The sequence below is a fragment of the Pan paniscus genome, chromosome 15 (assembly GCF_029289425.2).
Source record: "Pan paniscus chromosome 15, NHGRI_mPanPan1-v2.0_pri, whole genome shotgun sequence".
In the NCBI taxonomy this organism is placed as follows: Eukaryota; Metazoa; Chordata; class Mammalia; order Primates; family Hominidae; genus Pan; species Pan paniscus.
In genome coordinates, this window is record NC_073264.2 from 92,958,787 (window position 1) to 92,984,771 (window position 25,985).

The 25,985-nt window shown below is 35.3% G+C and overlaps 1 protein-coding gene across 4 annotated transcripts in view; it reads right to left on the reverse strand.

Annotated features, from left to right (window-relative positions):
- TC2N (tandem C2 domains, nuclear) overlaps positions 1-25,985 on the reverse strand; it is a 67,392-nt gene that overhangs the window by 31,045 nt on the left and 10,362 nt on the right. For all 4 annotated transcript variants that reach the window (XR_008620957.1, XM_003832771.4, XM_055097952.1 and 1 more), the window contains exons 2-3: positions 7,249-7,371; positions 5,725-5,958 (exon numbers count right to left, since the gene is read on the reverse strand). Coding sequence is in view for 3 of the 4 variants with exons in the window: in XM_003832771.4 (XP_003832819.1) it covers positions 5,725-5,958; positions 7,249-7,315 (301 nt within the window). In the remaining variant the exon portion in view is untranslated. The remainder of the gene's footprint in view (positions 1-5,724; positions 5,959-7,248; positions 7,372-25,985) is intronic.

Consider the following 25,985-nt stretch of genomic DNA (forward strand, 5'->3'; position numbering starts at 1 on the left):
TTTGAACTTGAGGGAGATGATTTAGGGTATCTGGTGGAAGAAATTTCTAAGCAGCAAAGCATTCAAGAGGTGACCTGGCTGCTGTTAAAAGCATTCAGTTTTAAAAGAGAGCATAAAAGTTTGAAAAATTTGCAGACTGTCAATGCAATAGAAAAAAAAACACATTTTCTGAGGAGAAATTCAAGCCACCTGCAGAAATTTGCATAGGTGACAAGGAGCCAAATGTTAATCATCAAGACAATGGGAAAATGTCTTCAGGCTATGTCAGAGACCTTTGCAGCAAGCCCTCCCATCACAGGCCCAGAGGTCCAGGAGGAAAAAGTGGTTTCATGGGCCAGGCCCAGGGCCCACCTGCTGTGTGCAGCCTAGGGACTTGGTGCCCTGCATCCCAGTTGCTCTAGCAATGGCTAAAGGGGCCAAGGTACAGCTTGGGCCATGGCTTCAGAGGGTGGAAGCCCCAAGTCTTGGCAGCTTCCACATGGTTGAGCCTGCAGGTGCACAGAAGTCACAAGAATTGAGGTTTGGGAACCTCCACCTAGATTACAGAGGATGTAAGGAAATGCCTGGATGTCCAGGCAAACGTTTGCTGCAGGGGTGGGGCCCTCATGGAGAACCTCTGCTAGGGCAGTATGGAAGGGAAATGTGGAGTTGAAGCCCCCACAGAGTCTCCACTGGGGCACTGCCTAGTAGAGCTGTGAGAAGAAGGCCACCATCCTCCAGACCCCAGAATGGTAGATCCACCAACAGCTTGCATTGTGCACCTGGAAAAGCCACAGATACTCAACACCAGCCCGTGAAAGCAGCTAGGAGGGAAGCTGTACCTTGCAAAGCCACAGGGGTGGAGCTGCCCAAGACCATGGTACCCCACCTCTTGCATTAGCATGACCTGGATGCGAGACATGGAGTCAAAGGTTATCATTCTGGAGCTTTAAGATTTGACTGCCCTGCTGGATTGTGGCCTTGCATGGGGCCCTTAGCCCCTTCATTTCAGCCAATTTCTCCCATTTGGAATGGGTGTATTTATCCAATGTCTATACTCCTATTGTATCTAGAAGTAATTAACTTTTGATTTTGCAGGCTCATAGGCGGAAGGGACTTGCTTTGTCTCAGATGAGACTTTGAACTGTGGACTTTTGAGTTCATGCTGAAATGAGTTAAGACTTTGGGAGACTGTTGGGAAGGCATAATTGGTTTTGAAATGTGAGGATGTGAGACTTGGGAGGGGCCAGGGGCAGAATGGTATGGTTTGGCTGTGTCCCCACCCAAATCTCATCTTGAATTGTAGCTCCCCTAATTCCCACATGTTGTGGGAGACACCTGGTAGGAGATAATTGACTCATAGGGGCAGTTTCTCCCATACTGTTCTTGTGATAGTGAATAAGTCTCAGATCTGATGGTTTTATAAGGGGTTTCCCCTTTTGCTTGGCTCTCATTGTCTCTTACCTGCTGCCATGTAAGACATGCCTTTCACCTTCTGCCATGATTGTCAGGCCTTCCCAGCCACATGGAACTGTGATTCCATTAAACCTCTTTTTCATCATAAATTACCCAGTCTCAGGTATGTATTCATCAGCAGCGTGAGAACAGACTAATACAAGGTGTATCATCTTTTAACTTTTATACCATATTTTTACTGTACTGAATACTGTATTTAGTATAGTATACAGCATAGTAACATATTGTATAGGTTTGTAGCCTAGGAGAAATATGGTATCCATATAGCCTAAGTGTTTAGTAGGCTACACCATCTAGGTTTGTGTAAGTGCCTCTACACTGTCCATGCAATTATAAGATAGCTTAACAACAACATTTCTCAGAACATATCGCCACTGTTAAATGATTCATGACTGTGCTTGCAACACAATTTTAGTCATTATTGATAGCAGTCTGCTCTATTCACTCAAAATCTTCTCTTTTCTCAACCCATCATTCACATGTGCATACATACATACACATATTTAACTTCTATAATTAGGTACCACCTTACTTTCTTGACTCTAATAAAAGTACTTTTCTCTTTAATACATACAAATCAGATGGTTTTGCCACTTCTTCAGTGAACCTATAATTTAGGAGTTAACCAATTTCTTCCTCATTCAACTCAAAAAGCAATGTTTTCTAGTGAGCACAATGTCAAGAACATAAGAAAAACTATCACATATTTCCAGGTGGATATTTCTTACCTTTTTTCTGATTATGAAAATAATAGAGTAAAAACTCAAAATTATTTAAGAAAAGAAAATTCATTTAAAAAATTACAGTATGTCCATATGAAGAAATACTATGTATTCATCAAAAAGCAACAAATATGAAATGTTCACAACATATTATGTGGATGAAACAACTTACAAGACTGCATGGTTTAATCCCAATGTTGTTAACAAGTATGAAAAAAAAAGAGAAAGATCAATTGATTGGGTATTCTGTAAGCCAGAACTTTTTAAAACTATTTTTGAGAAACACTATTGATATGCGCAAAGTAAGATGATAGGCCAGGCACTAGGTTCATCTTTTCTTTTCTCTAAAAAATTAAAATTGGGCCAGGCATGGTAGCTCACGTCTGTAATCCCAGCAATTTGGGAGCCCAAGGTGGGTGGAATGCTTGAGAATAGGAGTTCAAGACCAGCCTGGCCAACATGATGAAACCCCATCTCTATAAATACAAAAACTAGCTGGGTGTGGTGGTGTGCACCTGTAGTCCTAGTTACTCAGGAGGCTGAGGCATGAGAATTGTTTGAACACAGGAGATGGAGGCTGCAGTAAGCCAAAACCATGCCACTGCACTCCAGCCTGGGCAACAGAGTGAGACTCTGTCTCAAAAAAACAAATTTTAATTTAAAATTTAAAAAATCACTCCTACCAGACCCAACTCTCTTGTAGGTAACAATAAACTCTAGACCAAAACTAAAACAAAGCAAGAAAATAAAAACCCTGAAGGCAATGAAGAGTAAAGAAAAGTAATACAGATCTGGACAGGAGTTGATTCTGGGGAAAAAGGTAATGGCACAAAGTGAGTTATCTGTTTTTAATGACTTTTAGCCTGAGTACACATCAAAGTTGGCAACACGCAGGGTATATAAAACCCCAATAGAAAACTCACAGTCTTTCTAGCCTGAAGAACCACAGGGTACAGTTCAAGAAAATCAGAGCTGCAGGAAAGTAAGGTGGGAATCCTGGAAAGGAGAGATTCCCAAATTCTGTAAATAAAGCCTTTTCAAATATCTGTCTCTTCTCTGAACTACCACCCAAGAGCTGCCACCCAAGACAAAATTTGTAGTTTAAGTCCAACCAGTTTACTTGTCTGGTAGGAGGGAGGAAGAAAGAAAGGAAGGAAGGGAAGGAAGGTGTGTTAGTCTGTTTGTGCCACTATAAAGGAATATCTGAGGATGGGTAATTTATAAAGAAAAACAGTTTCATTTGCTTGCTGTTTTGTAGTGTGTACAGGAAGCATGGTGCCAGCATCTGCTTCTAATCAGGGACTCAGGAAGCTTACAATCATGGCAGAAGGCAAAAAGAGAACAGGCACATCACACGGCAACAGCAGGAGCAAGAGATGGGCAGTGGAGGTGCCAGGCTCTTTTAAACAACCAGATCTCACAGGAACTCAGAGCTAGAACTCACTTATCACCAAGGAGATGGTGCTAAGCCATACATGAGGGATCTGCCCCCATGATCCAAACACCTCCCACCAGGCCCCACCTCCAACATTGGGAATCACATGAATTTGGCGGGGCCAAACATCCAAACCATATCAGGAGGGAAAGGAGAAAGGGAAGGAGGAAGGGAGGGATGAAAGAAGAGAAGTAGGAAGGGAGGATGGGAGAAAGGGAGGAAAGAAGGAACCTTTTCAGAAGAATGTAACTGAATCTAGAGTCTCCACAACATAACATTCAATATTTTTGATATTGATATCAAGAATACAACCCCAAATTACTCCATATACAAAGAAACAGGAAAATGTGATCTATTTTCAAGAAAAAAGACAATCCACAGAATCCAAACCTAGATGACCAAGATGCTGAAATCACCAGATAAAGATTTTAAAGCTTAAAAACATAAAAGAAAATAGGTTTGCAATACTGTAAAAATAAGAAATTGCAGTAGAGGAAAACTATAACAAAGAACCAAATGTAAACTCTAGAACTAAAAAATGCAATGTCTGAAATAAAAAATTCATGAATAGGCTTAACAGCAGGCTAAAGATAACAGACGAGACAGTGAACTTGAAAAAAAAGATCAATATTATTGAATCTAAAGAACAGAGAAAAAAAAGATACTTGAAAAAAAAAAGTCTCAGAGACCCATAGAACAATATCAAAAGGTTCAACATAGGTATAATTGGAATCCCAGACGAAGAAAAGAGAGGGGATAAGACAAAAAATATTTGGACAAATATTGTAGATCTTGATAGAGATTTGGATTACACTGACATATACTTTTGTCAATATTCAACAAATATACACTTAAAATTCAACAAATACACACAAAATTCTACAAATACTCACTTGGGCAGCTCACTGTGTGTAAAATTTATGCCAAAAGAAGAAAACTGTAAAGAGATCATTGAACCCAGTAAATGATATATATGTTTAAGTGTTTGCAAGGAAATATATTGGTGTCTTCAATTTACTCTGAAATTCATTCCTCTCCAAAAAGTGGATTAATAATGGATAGAAGAATGGATAGGTAGACAGATATTTGCTAAAGCAAGTATAGTAAGTAATGGTAATGGCAGAATTTATGTGGTGGACATACAGGTCTTCACTATTAAGTTTTTTTTTTATTTTCCTGTATGTTTGAAATTTTTCTAATAAAATTTTGAGAGTAAAAAAGCTATTGTGACTTACAGTGTTTCAATGGACTAACACAAATTGTTTTTTAAAAAAACAAGACAAGAGCTACATGTTGTTTCATCTTCTCTCTAATAATTTGGCTTCTACATCAGCCAAATTCTGCCAATGGATCTACCTCATTCAAGTAACTATTTAGACTGGGAAGTATAGCCTGGTAGAAGAAAGAAGAGAAGGAAAAGTGACTATTAACCAAATATTAGAAATTAATAAATAAGAAACATGTTTTCTACGTTTACTAACTCCTTTACTTTTTCATTCTAGACATGTGACAGATAACTGAGGTATTCTAATTACAGTTATCCCTCAGTATATGTGGGGGATTGGTTCCAGCCCTCTATGGATACCAAAATCCACGGATGCTCAAGTCCCTTATATAAATGGTGTAGTATTTGCACATAACCTATGCACATCCTCCCATATGCTTTAAATCATCTCATGATTACTTATAATACCTAACGCAATGTAAATGCTACTGAGATAGTTGTCATACTGTATTGTTCAGGGAAAAAATGACAAGAAAAAAGTCTGCACATGTTCAGTACAGATGCAATCATTCTTTTTTTTTTTTCTGAATATTTTTGAGGTGCAGTTGGTTAAATCCACAGATGTGGAACCCAAAAATATGGAGGGCCAATTACATATTATTTCTTGAAAAAAGGCCAATTCTACATACAAATTATTGTATTATGATCAGATTTCAAAATGGGACCTTTCAAAACTACTGTACATTAAGTTCTTCTACAGAAAGAGCAAAATATAAAAAGTAAAATAAAAAAATTTTATATGAATTTTGTATTAAAAATATAAAAGTAAAATAATAGCACTTAAATGCTACATATCGATTTTTAAATACTGCTATTTTATTGTTTACCTTCAAGTTCTTCCAGATGTGAAGGAGTTTCTTGTGTCCTGGGTTGAATGTAAGATAACTTAAACTTGGGCACCACAAATGGTACTTCTTTGCCATCAGATGGTAATTTGGAAAGCAAATAATCCTCAGTACAGCCAAGCTGAGGCTTTACAGAAACAGAAGTCAATGGAGGTACAGAGATAGTAGCATTTTGACTATTTGGGACTGTTGCTTTAAAATCTCTTTCCACAGAAACTGCACATAAAAGAAAAAAGAAAAAAAAGTCACAAATATGAATATAGGTTACATATAATAATCTAAACCTAGCATACTTTGATATTTATTTAACCATTTTAGAAGAAATTCCTGACACATAAACTACTCTTGGGTCTTACCAAACACTTCTGGAATCTACATTAATTTTGTCCAGACAATATTTGAGCAATTAATACACTACTGTTAAAGTGCACTAACTTATCATAATGGTAAAAGCAGCTTTAAAGAGTCTTATTCCCAAAAGAATTCATAGATGGAAAACAATTTTATTTTGTAGTCAGTTATAGAGTGCTTTCAAGTAAAAATCTAGTCATTTAAAACTACTGTCAACAAAAGCAATTCTTGTCTGTACTAATGGTTAACATTAGTCTTAATTACATAGAGCAACACTACAAGGAAGCTAAAGGTCTCCAAGTCTATAAAAATCACAACCAAATCACAAAATAAAATGCACTCTGACCCTAGATATACTTCATAATGGCAGCTACCCCAGTCGTAGCTTCTATGACCCATTTTATTCATTCTTTAGAATCATATGTGATTCCTAAGCTACATGATTTAAGATGGGAGGTAAGTTATTCTTTATATATATATAATGCTATCTGTAGACTGAAAGTACAAGTACTATTCTGTAGAAATTTATGAAATGTTTTAATGTAAAAAAGAAGGCTTCATACTCAAATATACTATGAAGCTCTGCTGTAGATTAGGAAATAAAAGTGCCAGAGAAGAGATAAGGGAGCCATGCAATAGAAAAAGAACTCTCCAGGGGTCCTTAATAAATGTGAGTCTTCATAGTTATGAGTCTCTTCCCCATTGGTCATTCATTCATTCAAGGCATTTTTAATGTTATACACATATTGTAGGTTGTCTTTATTTAAATCAAAACATTGGTCAGAATATGTTGTCTCCCAAACATACTTCTCTTCCCTCCCTGTCTTTGCCTGTACTATTTCATCCACCTGTAATGCCCATGTCCAATTTTCAGTTTCTCTTCCTTCTTCCCACCCAGCTTGCTAAAATCCTATTCAGATTTCCATAGCAAATGCAATTTTCTTTATGGTAATATCTTACGAATCCCCTGGGTTGAATTACTCTCTCTCTCCCCTATGCTCCAGACTCCTTGAAGTTATGGAATATTTACTTAGTGTGCCTTATGTTTCTGCCTCCCCCAAGAAGTTGGAAAACATGCCTAATTCTTTATATTACAAAATGCCACAAATGAAGAAGATGCTACATAAATGTTACTGAAGTCAAAATAAAACTCACAGTTGTGTTTTTCTGTTTCACCATAGAAACATCCTCCACAGCAACTCTTTATAAATTCTGTTGCCATTACATTCAATTTCCAATATCCAGCAAAAGACACAAACTTCCAATCTTAATATTAATCTGTTGGTAGAATAGAAAACAAGTTAACGGGCTTGTCATGCTTAATACCATTAGATATTACTAAATAAACCACATTATCTGTCTTTCTAAGACATAATGAGGATTCTGAAGCAAAAATACTTAAGATAGATTTTTGTAACCATATGAAATTCTGTATAACTTATTTGTAAGTTATTAAAATTATGTTTAAAAATTACTAAATGAACAATCTCAATGTTAAAATCTGGAGAAAAAAATTCCATTCTTAATTTTCTTTCACGAAAAATAAGATGGAAGATTGAGTGAAGAGATATAGAGTAACAAGAGGGGTGTGTTTATGAGAGAGAGAGAGAGAAGGGACAGTGTGGAAAAAGAAGAGCAACATGGAAGAAATACAGAAAAACAAAGAAAAAAAGAGAGAAAGAAGAAAAAAGAAAGAGGTAAACTAGGACATGTGCTGATAAAACAGCAAGAAACCTAAGACAAGAGCACATAGAATTAGGAAGAAATGTTTGGGAAGGGAGATAAAAAGGGAAAGGTCAAAAAAAAAAAAGTCAAGGGCAAACCTAGAAATAGAGAGTGGAGACTAGACAGCAGGAGAGACAGAGTGAGCTGAGGCACAGAGAGAGAAAAGAAATAAAGAGGAGAAGAGTAGAATGAAGCGGAGAGAGAGGGAAGGAGAAATGAAGATGACAGCAAGATGAGAGGTATAAAAGGGCAGACAAATCAAAGAAGAAAAAGAAGGATGGAGAAAGAGGTAAGAAAAGGAGAGGGGAAAACACAAAATGTAAAAGAAAAGAGATGAAAAGAAAAAACATTCAAAGAAACCGTGAAAGTTAGAAACTGAAAAAAGGAGGAAAGATGAGAAAAGGGGAAAAAGATTGAGATAGAGAAGCAGAGTGAATTTAGGAACACTGGTCAAAGAATACAAAATTAGTTTTGATAAGAGAAATAGGTTGAATAGCATTACTCCATGTGAATATAGCTAATGAAGATCTGCAGTACTCTTGAGAGATGCTAAGACTGGATGTTTACTTTTCTCTCCACAAAAATAACTACGTCAGGTAATGCAGATGTAAGCTAGATTTAATCATTTCACAATGTATAGGCACTTCAAAACATCACATTGTATACAATAAATACATGCAATTTGTTCAATTTGAAAAGTAAAGAAAAAGCATATTAAAAAAAAGTAAAGAGTGGTAAAGGAGACAGGGTTAGAGAGGTAGGAGAAAACGGGGATAAATAAAAACAGACTAGGAGAAATGGAGATGAAATTAAAAAGCTGATACAGAAAGAAACTAAGTATCTTAAAGGAAAGTTTATTCATTATTATACTCTAATAAATACACATATAGTATAACTAAAACAATTTTTCTCTTTCACCTGATCTATCTAAATCTATGTTCAAGCAAAAGTTAAAAGAAAACATGGCATTCCATAAAAAGCGTGAGAAAACATTCACTTCCTCCAGATCAATTATTCTGGTAATTCAAAGGCCCTATAATGGGCACCAATAAACACATAAACTGCATACTTCATGAATTATTTTAATCTTTAGAGTTATACTAATAGAAAAGTATACCTTAAGCACTACATCACATACACACAAAAAGACACCACAAATAAGATATAGAGCAAATAAAGGAAGTCTATTTTACATTTACCAGGAAATTAAATTGTATAAGAACTTCATGTCCAATTTCCTATTGTCCTTGGTCTCAGTGCCTTTGTTCTAAATGCACTGCCTTCATTTATGCCTACTTAAACTCCATACGTTTTTCACAGGAGGTTTTAAACATATGCGAAGAAGTATAGCAAAACCCTAATCACTCAGATTAAAATAATTATCAACTCATGGCAAATCTTATTTCATCTCTGCCTCCCCATATACCCTGTCCTTTGGATTATTTTGAAATAAATTCTAATCATATAATTTCATCCATAAACACATAAATAATATCTCCAAAAGATGTGGCAAAGGACTTAGGAGTTAACTTCAAGCGGCTCTCACTGGCTGAAGGTGAATCATTTCAAGTATTAATACAAACAGTATCTGTAATGAATGGTAACATATCAAATATTTCTAAAATGTTGCTCTTTTTAAACATAACCATAATAGTATTATCATGTGTAAAATAATTAATGTCATCAACTACTTGTTCGCTGTTCAAATTTCCCCTATGGTCTCAATTTGTATAGTTGTTTTGTTGAAATTCAGATCAAATTTTAAATTGTTTCATCTTTTGTTATTAGAAGTAGCGCCACAGTAGCTTTGTGCACACATATTTCTCAGATATTTCTCAGTATATATCTGTAAGATAGATTCCTAGAGATAAGACTATGGGGCCAAAAGGTGTATATGTGTAATTTTGCTTGTATTGCCAAAATTCTCTCTGAAGCACACCATTTTGCATTCCCAATAGCAATATATAAGAGTACCTTTTTCTGTTACCAACAAAATACACTGTCAAACTGATGCTTAATACCATGGACTTTTGCCAGTGTGATAGGAAAGAAATGATATACTGTGTTGTTTTAATTTACATCTCTCTTATTATAAGTGATGTTGAGCTTCTTGTCATATAAGATTAATCTGTAATTGTTTATATGAATTCTATTCACTGTCTCCTGCCGACATTTTCATAAAGCTGTTGGTCTTTTTCTTCTCCAGTTTTTGAAGCTCTTTAGATATTTCAGAGATTAACACTTTGTCCATTATACAAGTGGCAAACATCCTTCTGGTTTGTCATTTGTCTTTTTACTTTGATTATGGTGTTTCTGCTATGCCAAAGTGTGTGTGTTATACAAATCATAAAATAATTTACCCATGTTTTCTTCCAGTACTTAGTACAGTATTATTTTCTATACTGACATCCTGTTATACAGTATGAGAAATGGATTCAAACTTACCTCTTCCCAATTCACTATCTCATTAGCACAAACACCACATATTAAAAATTCCATATTTTCTCCACTTACAGGATGCTCCCTTTAGTACACATTAAATTTCCATATGCAATTGGGTTTATTGTGTATTTTCTATTCTCTTCAATTGTTCTGTCTATTCCTGTACCAATGGTATATCATTTTAATCTTAAATTCTTATATCATGTTATAACATGTAGCAAGACAAGTCATCTTTACCCCTCTTCACTTTCTGCATTGTCTTAGCTATTCTTGCTTGTCTGTTCTCGAAAATGAACTTTATAATCTGTCTAGCCCTAGGAGGAAAAATCCGATGGTACTTTCATCAGGATCCTATTAAACTTCTAAATTATTTTTTTAAAACTGACATCTCTAAGAATATTGAGTCTTCCTACACAGAACATAGTATATCTTTATATTTGCTCAAGTTTATGCTTATGCCTTTAGGAGTTTTTAGAGTTCTCATAAAAATTCTGAAGATTTCTCATTAAGTGTATGCCTGTATAATTTGCTTGGCTATCATAAATGGTATCTTCTCTTCCATTACATCTTGTGACTATTTCCGTTTTTAAAATGTATGCGTTTTCAAAGGCCCTGTTCAGCCCCGGCATATCAGAGTAAAATACTCCGTAACCACCCAAATCAAACGAATAGTCTCTCATCTCTAAATGTCTAGTGTCTTTAAAAAAAAAGTTTAACATTTGTCTTAACATTTTATGAGATCTTGTTCTGTCTCCCCTGTTAGAACATAAACTGCTCAAAAACAATATTGTACTCACTTTCTGCTTAGCACTCAGCACACTACATGATGCTGGGAATATAATTGGAACTCAGCAAATACCTAGTTGATGGATAAGGAAACAAAGTACAACTATCTCCCATAAAAACTAAGAATATATTCATCAAACCACATCTCTGACCCCAATCAGTTTGCAAATACTTAACATTAACCATGACAGGAATGTAGTAGAATTGGTTAAAAATGACTCCTACTTCAGGGGGAAAAGTCCTCAACATTGATGGCCTTGAGTCATCCAAAATGAGTTGGGGAAGATGGAGGAAGGTAGTAGAAAGAGAGAAAAGTTTATATGAATGAAATGTGAAATCTGATTAAAATGAACACCCAGTAATACACTACAGGAAAGACAGTTAAAAAACACATGGATATTTTACTTTTGTACAAAATAGAGTAACAGAGACAGATTTATCCTACCACCTGAAAAGCAAATAAAATATATGGAACAGCAATTTTCAAGACACTGGCTATCAGACAGCAAAGAACTGAGAAATAGGAACTAAATGAGGTAAGCCTTCCACCTTACTCCCTTGAGGGAGTTTCCAGGCCATGGGAACTTACCCAAGCAAAGCCGAGAAGATTTTCTGAAATGAAGAGACAAAGCTGAAAGTATGTGGGGAATAAGGCAGCGAGAGTTTGCATAACAGACTACTGTAGAATAAAGAGGTACATACAGAGAACAATGGAGATCAGCAGAGGGTCCCACTCAAGTATTCAACAGAGTACTGATCAGCACACACACAAAAAAAGGAAGCTACACAAGACTGCGGGAAAAAAACACCAGAAAAATTTACAAAAACTATACATAACTGGTATTCACCAAGGTCAGGAGTGATGCTTGTCCCCACAAATCAGACTGGAAAAGGGATCAAATTGTTTACACAAAACTTAACTGTGTCCCAAAGCAAATTTACAGAAATCCAAAAAAAAAACAGCATACAAGGTAAAACTCACAATGTCTGGTATCCAATTAAAAAAAGTACCAGGTATACAAGGAAGCAAAAAAATATATAGAACCCATAATGAAGAGGAAAAAAAAATCAATCAATTAGAAGCAACCTAAAATTGAGACAAGGCAGTTGAGGACACTAAAATAGTTATAGCTGGACTCAATATGTTCAAAAGGTTAAGTAGAGATATGGACGATATTAAAAAGACCCAAATCCAATTTCTAGAGATGAAAACTATAATGTCTGAGATGGAAAATATACTAGATGGGATTAATACCAGATTGGATATTGCAAAAGAAAATATTAATGAACTTGAAGGCATAGTAAGATAAACTAACTAAAATGAGACACAGAGAAAAGACTAACATCAAAATGATAAAAAGCATCTGTGACTCATGGGACAATTTCAAGTGACCCAAAATACATGTATTTGGAGTCCACAAAGAAGACTGGGGATAGGGGGGAGGGCATATTTGAAGAAATAATGGCCAAAATTTTCCAAACTTGATAACTACAAACCACAGATCTAAGAACCTCCACGAACACTAAGGTCAGGAAACATGAAGAAAACTACACCAATGCACACCACGCCATAATAACATCATTCAAAAACAGTGATGAGAAAATCTTAAAAGCACCCAGAGAAAAAAGACATGTTATGTACATCAAAGCAAAGATTAAGAATAGCAGCATATAGTTGAGCACGGTGGTGTGTGCTTGTAATCCCAGCTACTCGGGAGGCTGAGGCATAAGAATCACTTGAATCTGGGAGGCAGAGGTTGCAATAAGCTGAGATCATGCCACTGCACTCCAGCCTGGGTGACAGAGAGAGACTCTGTCTCAAAAAATTAATTAATTAATTAAAAAGGATAGTAGCATAGCTCTCAATGGAAACAAAACAAAAACAGTAGAGCAAGATCTTTAATGTACTGAAAGAAAAAAACCCATCAACCTAGAATTTGACACTCAGAGAAAATCTTTCAAAAATGTAGGTGACATAAAGACTTCTTCAGACATACAAAAGTTGAAAGAACATATTACCAACAGAGCTACACCACAAGAAGTGTTAAATTATGTCCTTCAGGCCAAAGGATAATATCTGATAGAAATATGAATCTACACAAAGGAATAAAGTGCACCATAAGTATAAATACATGATTTATTATTATTGGGATTTCTTTACAAGTTTATTAAAGCTTAGACAAAAAAATTATACTGAGACAAAAGGTTTGTAACATATGTAAAACTAAAATGTATTACATCAATAGCACAAAGGCCGGGGGAGAAATAAAAGTAAAAATGTAAATAATTATAATATATGTGATGTGGTATCATATCATTTGAGGACTGACTGTAGAAAGTTAAAGATATATACTATAAACCCTAACGCAACCACTAAAATAAGAAAACAGAGTTACAGCTTATAAGCCAACAAAGGAGATAAAATGGAATAATTTTAAAATACTCAATTAATAAAAGAAAGCAGGAAAAGAAAGGGGGAACAAAGAACAGATAGGATGAGTAGAAAACAAATAGCAAGATGATAGATTTGAACTTAATTATATCAAGAATCACAAGTGTGAATACTTTAAAATATGCCAATTAAAAGGCAGAAATTGCCAGACTGGATAAAGAAGTATGATACAAGTATATGCTGCCTACAAGAAACATTTTAAATACAAATAAGTTAAAAATAAAAGGATGGATATCCCTTGAGAACATACACCCAAAATCCTCAACGAAATACTGGCAAGCCAAATCCAGAAACGTATAAAAGATTTATGTATCATAACCAAGCAAGATTTATCCCAGGATTGCAAGATTAGTTTAACATCTGATAATCAATTCATGTAATGCATCATATTAACAGAATAAAGGACAAAAACTATAAGATAATCTCAATAGATACAAAAATTTGACAAAATCCAATATTCGTGATAAAAATACTGAGAATAGAAGAGAATCTTTCAACATAATAAACAGCATCTATGAAAAAATCTATAGTTAACATCACAGGAACTGCTGAAAGATTGAAAGTCTCCCTCTAGGCGGAGCTGGCAGTGAGCCGAGATCGCGCCACTGCACTCCAGCCTGGGTGACAGAGCGAGACTCCGTCTCAAAAAAAAAAAAAAAAGAAAGAAAGTCTCCCTCTAAAGCCAGGAAAAAAAAAAAAAGATTTCTACTCTCTCTACCTTTATTCAACACTATATTTGAGATTCTAGCTAAGGCAATTAGGTTAAAAATATTTTGTAAAAGGCATTCATCTTGGAAATCAAAAAGTAAAACACTCTTCATCCACAGACAACAAGATCTTGTAAATAAAAAAAAAAAATCTAAGAAATTCACTAACAAACTTACCAGAAGTTCACTAAGGTTGCAAGATATAAGAGAAATATACAAAAGTTAATTGCATTTCTATATACTAACCATGAACACTCCAAAAATGAAATTAAGAAAACAATTCCATTCATAATAACATTTTTAAAAACTTAAAATACAAATACTTTAAGAAATGAAGTACAAGACTTATACACTGCAAACCACAAGACATTACTGAAAGATATTAAAGAAGAGCTCAATACTTGTGAAGATATCCCATGTTCATGGATTGGAAGATGTAATATCATTAAAATGGTAATATTATTAATATTGCTAAGGTGGCAATACTCCCCAAATTGATCTACAGATTCAATACAATCTCTACCAAAATCCCTTCCAGCTTTTTTACAGAAATTGACAAGCTGATCCTAAAACTCATATGGGAACGTAAAGGGTGCAGAATAGCCAAAACAATCTTGGGGAAAAAAAAAGAACAAAGTGGAAAGACTAACTTCAAAATTTACTACAAAACTAGTCATCAGGACAATATAATATTAGTATAAGGACAGACAAATAAATCAATAGAATTAAATTCGGAGCCCAGAAATACACCCTTACATTTATAGTCAATTGATGTTTAACAAAGCTGCCAAGAAATTTTAAAGGGAAAGAAATAGTGTTTTCAACAAATGGTGCTAGGACACTGAATATCAATATTTATATCCACATTATATCCACATGCCCTTCCCACAAAAAAAAAAAAATTGGATCCCTGCCTCCCACCATATACAAAAACTAACTCAAAACTGATTACGCACCTATATGTAAGAGTTAAAACTTCAAAACTCTTAGAAGAAAACATAGGAGTAAATCTTTGTAAACTTGGGTTAGGCAGTAATTTCTTAGACACAACACCAAAAGCACACATGATCAAAGAAAAATTTGATGTACTAGATTTAATTGAAATTAAAAACTTTGTGCTTTAAAAGACACCATTAACAAAGTGAAAAGACCACTCGGAGACTGAGAGAAGATATTTGCATATCACACATCCAATAAAATATGGATTATATCCAGCATATATAAAAAACTATTACAACTTAATAATAAAAAGAAAAATAACCCAATTAAAAAATAGGCAAAAGATTTGAAAAGACACTTCTCCAAAAAAATCTACAAGTGGCCAAAAAGCACATGAAAACATGCTCAACACCGTTAGTGATTAGGAAAATGCAAATTAAAACTATAAAAAGACAACAATACACATTGATTAAAAAGGATAAAATTACAAAGATTGACTATTCCAAATGTTTATGATATGTGACAAGTAGTACTCTCCTATTCTACTGGTGGGACTGTAAAATGGCATGACCACTTTAGAAAACAGTTTGACAAGTTTCTAAAGTTGAACATATACCTGCTACATGATCCAGACATGCCATTACTACATATTTACTTAAGAAAAAAGCAATCACATGTTTACACAAAGACTTGTACACTGGTGTTCATAGCAAATCTATTCAAAATAGCCAAAAATTGAAAACTATCAAGTATCTATCAACAGATTAATCCATTTAGAAAACAAACTGTGGCTCAATGGAACACTACTCAGAAATAAAGAAGTAAGCTGGTTAAACATGCAACAACATGGATGAATCTCAAAATAATTATGCTGGGCAAAAGAATGCCAACAAAAAGAGTATGTGCCATACAGATATGTGCCATATTCTCTTGCATTTGCTTTATTAATAACAAAGCCATATTTCAGTTCTTCTTATTTTGTCTTTAATTTGGCTTTTCTAGCTATCTTATTAATACTGATTTGTAGCTGAACTCCACTGCATGATTCAATTTATATAAAATTGTAGAAAATGGAAATTAATCAATAGTAACAAAAAGTAGATCAGAGGCTGCCTCGGGACAGTGAGGAGTGGGGAGATGAAGCACAGAGAGGGACAGAAAGGAAGGACTTGGTGGGGCAGGAGGAAACTTTGGAGGGGGGGTAATATACTCATTATCTTTTTTTTTTTTTTTTGAGACAGTGTCTCACTCTGTCGCCCAGGCTGGAGTGCAGTGGCGTGATCTCTGCTCACTGTAAGCTCTGCCTTCTGGGTTCACGCCATTCTCCTGCCTTAGCTCCCAAGTAGCTGGGACTACAGGTGCCCACCACCACGCATGGCTAATTTTTTGTATTTTTTAGTAGAGACGGGGTTTCACCGTGTTAGCCAGGATGGTCTCGATCTCCTGACCTCGTGATCCGCCTGCTTCAGCCTCCCAAAGTGCTGGGATTACAGGCATGAGCCACCGTGCCGAGCCTATACTCATTATCTTGATTGTGGTGATGGTTTCATAGGTACATACATACATGAAAACATGAAAACATCAAATTATAAATTTCAAGTATATGTAACTTACTACATATCAATTAGACCTCAATAAACCTGAAAAAATAATACATAAGTAGAATTACGGAACATTAACAGAAAAAGAGGCCTCAAAAACATTAGCAGAGCCGAAGGCTTAGAAATCATTTTATCAGGGGCCAGGCATGGTGGCTCATGCCTGTAGTCCCAGCACTTTGGGAGGCCAAGGCGGGTGGATCACCTAAGGTCGGGAGTTCGAGACCAGCCTGACCAACATGGAGAAACCCCATCTCTACTAAAAATAAAAAATTAGTTGGGCATGGTGGCACATGCCTGTAATCCCAGCTACTCAGGAGGCTGAGGCAGGAGAACCACTTGAACCCGGGAGGCGGAGGTTGCAGTGAGCCGAGATCACGCCATTGCACTCCAGACTGGGCAACAAGAGCAAAATTCCATCTCAAAAAAAGAAAAAAAGAAATCGTTTTATCAAAGTCCTTCTAATTTTACCCAAAGAAAATAATGAGTCAAGCAACTAGATAATGTTAGGTTTAGAACCAAACCCTAAGCTTCACAACTTTTTCTAACACACCACATTGCTTTAGGTAGGGTATGGGTAGAAGGGTAGGACCAGTCAGGTTAACAGACTATGTGCTGGCTATCTACATAGCCACATGTTTGCTTTTTTAGCAACAAGGAGAAACAAATATAAATGGTTAAAAGTATACTGCCTATGTTCCAATCCTGTAACTTTCACTTATTAGCTATATGACCTTAAATCTGTTACTTAACCTTTTTAACCTTCAACTTCTTCATCAATTAAAAAACAAAAACAACAACAACAACAAAACACTTCTTAGGGCTATTGTGATGATCAACCAAAGTAATGCACATAAAGTATAAAACTAGTGGTAGGGCTGTTTTAAGAATAAATGTTTGCTGTCATCAGCAGCATCATTATTATATTTATTATCATCAGATCCCACTTACAACCGATCTGATTCATGCTAGGCACTTTACCCAATGCCAGGAATGATATGGGGACATTTAGCTAGAACATTCTAGTATGAGGACAGATTGTAAAAAGACTTAAATACTTCCATATCAATAGATAAAAGCTATAAACACCCTAGTCACTTTAACTCCTCCCTAGGCACCCCTGAGGTAAATGTCTGAAAAAGCAGGGGCCTCCATGACTTTGCTCCAATATTACAGTCAGTGCTCACGCACGACAAGTTGTTAAAATACTTTTAATATCACTCCCTTTTGAGGTTCCCAAAGGGCTTATTTGCCTCTGCTGGTCTGACATAGTCTAGGAACAGCCTGCCTATGGTATTCTCACAAATAAAGGACAGTACATCATCACGACTTTCCCCTGCAAACCTGCTTTTCCTCTGGTATTTCCTACTACAGTGCCACTATCCAGCTAATTAACTAAGTCAGAAATACAAGTGCCATTCTTGAGTCCTTCTGCTCCCAAAATCCACACATCCAATTCATCCATTCACTTACAAGCATTTATTGAGCATCTACTATGTACTAGGCAATTTGCTAGGCACTGAAGACAAAATAGTGAACAAGACAGACAAGCTTTTGGAGCGCTTACAACAGAGGAGGGAGATAAACAGAAAAATAAACAAACACATGATACATTCAATCCAATGAGGAAAATTAACCAGGATTCAAAAGGAATGAATGTTAACTTTGTATAATCAGAAAAGACTTCTCTGAGGAGGTAACAATCCAGCTGGAACATAAACACAAGAAAGGATCAGCTAGCAAAGTTCTTGATGGTGGAGCATTCCAGAAATTGCAAAAATCTTGAGTTGTACCCACTTTGCATTATTTTGCAAGGTACTAAGCAACAGAAAGAGTAGTTAGTAGGTGAACTGTGAAATAGGCAAGGGCTAGAATTCTGTTGAGTAGAGCCCCTTAATCCTTGTAATTTTCTTTTTCTTTTTCTTTTCTTTTCTTTTTTTTTTTTTTGAGATGGAGTCTCGCTCTGTCATCCAGGCTGGAGTGCAGTGGTGCGATCTTGGCTCACTGCAACCTCCGCCTCCGGATTCAAGCAATTCCCTGCCTCAGCCTCCCGAGTAGCTGGGATTACAGGCACCCGCTACCATGCCCGGCTAATTTTTGTATTTTTAGTAGAGATGGGGTTTCACCATCTTGGCCAGGTTGGTCTTGAACTCCTAACCTCGTGATCCACCCGCCTCGGCCTCCCAAAGTGCTGGGATTACAGGTGTGAGCCACCGCGCCTGGCCATCCTTGTAATTTTCACACCTTCCTTTCTATTCTCAATTTGACTATTTTGATTCAGATGTTATGATACCCCAAATTACAGAGAGCCAGCTAATAGGTTTGCCTTTCAAATTCTTTTTATCCCCCCACTGTGCTGCTAAGGTCCTTCGTCTGCTTTAAGTAATGCTATATCTCTCTATCACTTTCAGGATAAAATTTATTCTGCTAAATACAATATGTGACCCTTCTCTTGCTCATCTTCCACTACTTCCTTCTGCAAACACCAAGCTTCAAAATATAACTACCTGATGTGCTAGAAACACACCATTCTCTTTTTTACTTTTGCACGTTGGAACTACGTTAGGGTAGGAATGCTTCTTGCTGTCTCTAGTTTCTTTGAGAAAGATTTGTCTGTATTAGAAAACCTACTTGCCTGCAGATACATGCCATATCTATATTAGCTTTATTAATAACAAAGCCCTATTTCAGTTCTCCATCTGTCTTATTCTTTTGTTTTTCTTTAATTTAGATTTCCTGGCTATCTTATTGATATTGATTTGTAGCTGAATTCCACTGTGATCAGAGAAATTGTATATGATCAATGATATTCATAGTATATCATCAATTTTAATAAATGTTCCATGTACATTTGCAACTTTGAGGTGCAATGTTCCATGTACATCACTAAATCAAATTCGTTGGTCATGTTAAAATCTTCTGTATCTTGGCAGGGCATAGTGCCTCATGCCTGTAAATCCCAGTATTTTGTGGGGGCCGAGGCAGGAGGATCATTTGAGTCCAGGAGTTCAAGACCAGCCTGTACAATATAGGGAGACCCCTATCTCTACAAAAAATTAAAAAATTAGCCAGGCATAGTAGTGCATACCTGTAGTTCCAGTTACACGGGAAGCTGAGGTAGGAGGATCACTTCAGCTCAAGAAGTGGCGGCTGTGGGAAGCCGTGATCGCATCACTGCACTACAGCCTGGGTGACAGGATGAGACCCTGTCTGGAAAAAAAAAAAAAAAAAAAAGCAGGAAAAAAATATGTATCTCTATTGATTTTTTTTTCTGCTTGTTTTATTTAGTACTAAAAGAGATGCATCTAAAAAGAAAACTCCAACTATGACTGTGGATATATCTATTTCTCCTTTTAGTTCTATCAGATTTGTTTCACATATTTTTATTCTAATTTATGAGGTACATATAAATTTATTAATCTCCCTTTCAATCTTTAGTAATACTTCTAGAAGCCTTAATGTTGGCTTGTCTGATATAACTAGAATTTTTCAGTTAATATTTGCATGTTATATCTTCTTTCCATTATTTTCTTTTCAACCTTTCTGTGTTATGCTCAAGGTGTCTTTTATAAGTAGTATGTAGTTAGATTGTGTTCTACTATCCACTCTGACAATCTTTGTATTTATTTGTATTTTAACTGTATTTAGTCCAGTCATAAAGATTTAAAACTGTTTTAACATATTGGTGATTTAAATCTCTTATCATTATGGTAACTTTTTAATTTCTAGAAATGCTTTTACCCTGAAAACAATTTTGTCTGATAGTTATGGCTATGCAGCTTTCTTTTAGAAAGCATTCGTATGGAATATCTTTTTCTGTTTACTGTTTCCATTTGTTTACCAACCTTTCTGTCTCCTCATGTTTTAGATATGTCTCTTATAAATAGCATTGAGTTAAAGTGTTTTAGTCCAGATAAACAATCCTTGTCTTTTGACTGTAATATTTATTCCACTTATATTTAAGATAACTGGCTAATATATATATGAATTTAAACCTATATTTTATCCTGGGCTTTCTATTTGTCCTACTTGTTCTCTGTTTCTTTTTCTTTCCTTTCATCCTTCCTTGGATTGACTGAGTGTTTATGATCTTCATTTTTTTCCCTCCAATAGCTTGGATATTGTATTACTTTCCTATTGCTGTTGTAACAAATTACCACAAATTTAATGGCTTTAAATAAACTTACTATCTTACAGTTCTGGAAGTTTGAAGTCTGAAATGGGTTTCACTGAGCTAAAATCAAGGTGTTGGCAGGGCTGCATTACTCCTGGAGGCTCTATGGGAAATTCCATTCCTTTGCCTTTTCCAGTTTCTAGAAGAAACCTGCATTCCTTGGCTCATGGCCCCTTCCTCCACTTCAAAGCCAACAAGACAGCATCTTCCAGTCTCTCTGACCCCTGCTACCATTGTTACTAACTCCGAATCTCCTACAATCTCTCTTTCATTTATGAAGACTCTTGCAATTACATTAGGCCAACCTGGATACTCCATAATCCAAGATAATCTCCCCATCTCAAAATCCTAAATCACATCTGTAAAGTCACTTTTTCCATGTGAGGTAACATTCACAGGTTCTGGGAATTAGGACATGGTAATCTTTGTGAGGCCATTATTCTGTATACTATAAATTTTATAAACTCAATTTCCTTTTCTTTAAATAGTCACTCTGGTTGTTTTAATACGCACACTTAACATGTCAAAGTCTAAAGTTAGTCCTTTTATATTCTCCTGTTGCATAGTAAAAGGACTATTAAAAGACTTTTAGTTCCTTTACATGCCAGTCAATCCATGTGTGACTTAGGCATGATGTCATCATTGCACATATTTTGATTCTATCTTGTTAAAACCCCACAAAACATTATTATTCTTTTGTAAAATTAGTGTTCATTTGTATTTACAAACATATTTCACCAATTACTTCCCACTTCATTCCTTCTTACATTCCTTCCATTTCATTCTTTCTTGCATCGCCAACTGTTCATGTATAATCACATTCTTCTTGCTAATATCCTTTATGATTTACTTTAGTGAAGGTATGTTGGTAGAAAACCCTCTGTTGTTGCTGATCTGAAAATGTCCCTGATTTTTATATTTTTTTGTGAAAAGTATCAATAATATACAAAAGTATAGCAAATATAAAATAAATCCACATGGACACATTATCTAGCTTTAATTATTATCAACTCATAGTCAAACTTTTTTTCCACAATATCCTCCCACTTCCAGAAATTTTGAAAACAAAAATCAAGATATAATTTTATCTGTAAATATTTCAGTATGCATCTCTAATATTTCAGTATGTATCTCTAAAAGACAATATTGAAGGACATCTAATACCAAATATAACTTTACATTTATATGTTTATATTTATATTGTATATCTCTTTTTTAATGCAACTACAGTACCATCACACTTTCAGAAAAATCTATAATTTCCTCATATTAGTATTCACATTTCCCCAATTTTCCTATAATTTTGTATAGCTTATTTGAGTGAAATAGGTTTAAATATTTCTTAAATCTCCTTTAATCTACAAGTTTCCTTGAACGTATTCTGATGCTGAAACCAGGTCTCTTACCCAATAGAGTTTATCATAATAGGATTTTGCTGATTGCATTCCCATGGTGTCATTCAGCAAATCTCTGCCTATTTTTCTGTAAAATTATAGTTCAATCTATAACTTAATACAGATTTTTAGGTTTGACTTTTTATTTTTAGTAAGACTACTCCATAGGTTGTAGGTACATAATGTTCAGCTTTTATTTTTTAACAGTGTTAGCAACCATTGATCATCACCCTGTGTTACTCTCATTCTTAAAGATATTTCCTCTGGTTATGAATTCTAAATTATAAGCTATTTTCTTTAAGACAAAAATATCTTATTCCATTGTCTTCTGTCCCACCATTGTTATAAAGAAGTCAGCTGCTAGCATAACCACTGTTCTTTTAAAAAAAAAAAAAATCTTTTGTCTAGGCCCTAAAGTAATGTTAAGATTTTTCTCTTTGCCTTTGGTTTTCTTCATTTCACTGTGATGTTTCTAAGTATGTACTTTTTCTTGCTGGAAATTCATTGAGATTCTTGAATATATGGATTGGTGTCTTTCCTCAGTACTGAAAAATTCTCATTCATTATCTCTTTAAATATTGTTTTTGCCCATTTCTTTTCTCTTTCTTTTCTTGCAGAAATTCTAGTTTATTAGACTTTCTCACTATAATTCCTCACTCTGATCACTCTAATTTCCATGTCTCTTCACCTCTTTTATATTTTCCATTTCTGTCTCTTTGAGTTATATTCTGAATAATTTATTCTATCTTCCAGTTCATTCAATCTCTTTGTGGAGTACATCTAATTTCCTAATTAGTAGTTAAGCTGAAAGATGAGTTTTATTACTGCATTTTTCATTAGTAGAAATTACATTTAGTTCTTTTTTCAACCTGCTGTGTAGCTCTGTCACTTTTTAGACTCCTGATCTCTGAACATATCTTTAAATCTGTCTTTTATTTACTTAAACTCAGCCGAGTATAGTTATCTTAATGATCTATGACTGGTTTTTCAAGCTTTTGTAGGTTTATTTCGAGGTTCTATCATTCTGCCAATTCTTGCTCAGGATGTCCTACTTCCTTGTACAGCTGGTTATCTTTGACAATGAATTATTCATTGACCATGAAACTTTACTGGTAGAACTTTTTAAGCTAAAAATGAAAGTATACTCCAGAGAATATCTGCATTTGTTTACCAGACCAATTTTAAATTCATGCGTTGACAAATAACCCAATTCTAAAATGGACAAAGGAATTAGACATTCCTGCAAAGAAGACAGACAAATGGCCAATAAACACATTAAGAAGCGCTCAATGCCACTGATCATTAGGAAAATGCAAATCAAAACCATAATGAGATACCACTTCACACACACTAATCAAAAAGACAGACAAAAAATAAGTGTTGGTGTGGCTGTAGAGAAACTGGAACCCTCATAAATTGCTTATGAGAATGTAAAATGGTGCAGCTGTTTTGGAAAACACTTTGGCAATTCCTCAAACACTTCACACAGAGCTACCATATGACCCAGGAATTCCAATCCTAAGTAAATATACCTATGAGCATAGAAAACATATTTCCACACAAAAACGTTTTACACAGATGTTCACAGCAGCAGTATTCATGATGGCCAAAAAGTAGAAACAAATCCAAATGTCCATCAATTGATAAATAAGAAAACAAAATGTGGTATACAGCCATATGATGGAATACTATTCAACCATAAAAACAAATGAAGTACTGATTCACACTACAACACAGATAAATCTTGAAAACATTATGCTAAGAAAGAAGTGAGACATAAAAGACCACATATTGTGTGATTCCATTTACATGAAATGGCCAGAATAGGCAAATCCACAGAAATGGAAAACAGATTAGTGGTTGCCAGTGACTGAGAAGGAAGAGGCAAATGGGGAATGGCTGCTAATGGGTACAAGTTTTTAGGAGGGTGACAAGAGTGTTCTAGAATTATATAGTGACAGTTGCACAGCTAAATGAATATACAAAAAAAAAAAACCCCACTGAATTGTACATTTTAAAGGGGTGAATTTTATGGTATGTTAGTATCTCAAAAAAGAAATGATTTTTTAAATTTACATCTTGAAATATTTTTGACCACCAAGGTAATATAAAACTTCTCCCCATGGTCTGTTTGGTGGTCACAACTTCCCAAGGACTGGATTTTTTTCCTTTCTTGTTTTACCTGGCATCAAGACAACTTTCCTTGCACTCCCTTCAAGGAGGTAGAGTGAGTTTTTCGCCTTTCTCGTGACATCACAGCCCTTTGTGGTCCCAGAATTAGCCTCTTAGCCTACATTGAATGAGCCCTGGGCTGACTTCCAACTATCCTTGGTGACATGCAAATATACCAAGTTCCTATTCAAATGCATCAAGTTTCCCCTGTTTAGCTAATGCTCTCAAGGCAAGTAAGACTTAAAGGCTCCTTTAGTCTCTCATACGTTCAGCTTTCTCTTAGATTTTGGCATGTTAATTCCTATCTTTTGAATTGTTTTTTTAAATACAGCATTCTTAGCTGTTCTCAGCTAAGGTTGTCCAATACCTCACAACTTACACTGTTCCCAAAATGCAAATCCTATATTTATTTTTCAAGTTAAAATTAATTCTAGTAAGTTAGGAAAGGATTTGCAGCCTGATATAGTCTACATTAGAGTAGCTTCAGTATTATTTATGACTTCAGGTGATTACAGTAGATATTTAAGAATTAAATAACACATTTTATTACTTTTTAAAAAGAAAAAATTAAACATTAATTTGAGGAGCAGTCTAATTTAAAAGAAGCATGGGTGGATAACTTGTTCTCTCAAGTATCAAGGTTCTTTAAACAGCTAAAGTAAATAAGACTGTGGTAAGATACATAAACAGATCTGTTTTAGAAAGAGTAGCTTGGAAACGACCACACATGTATGGAAACTTGATCTATGATACTTGTAGATCACTGAAATGAAAAACAGAATATTCAGTTCTATAATGCTGGGAAAAACTGATTAGCCATATGGGAAAAAAAGAAACTGGACCCCCACTTCACACCATACAAAAATCAGTTCTACATGGATTAAGGACACAAATATGAAAGGCAACTTTTTAAATAGATTTTCTTTTTTAGAGTAGTTTTAGAATCACAGTAAAATTGAGAAGGTACAGAGATTTCCCATATACCCCCCTGCTTTTAGTAGAAAATATCAGACTATATTTTTATAATCTCAGGGAAGGTAAAGATTTGTTAAACAAGATGCCAAAAGCACAAACCATAAAAGAAAAAGTTGACAGAGTCAACTATATTCAACTATATATAAAATGTGTTAATCAAAAGACACTATAAAGAAAGTAAAAGACAGGCTGCTCACTTGGAGAAAAAGAAATGTGCCACGTGCATAACTGACAAGGGATTCACATCCAGAATATATAAAGAGCTTCTATTACAGAAATCCATTTTTAGACCGAGTGCAATGGCTCATGCCTGTTAATCCCAGCACTTTGGGAGACTGAGGCAGGTGGATCACCTGAGGTCAGGAGTTCAAGACCAGCCTGGCCAACATGGTAAAAACCCGTCTCTACTAAAAATACAAAAAATTAGCCAGGCATGGCGGCATGCGCCTATACTCCCAGCTACTCAGGAGGCTGAGACAGGAGAATCGCTTGAACCCGGGAGGCGAAGTTGCAGTGAGCCAGGATCAT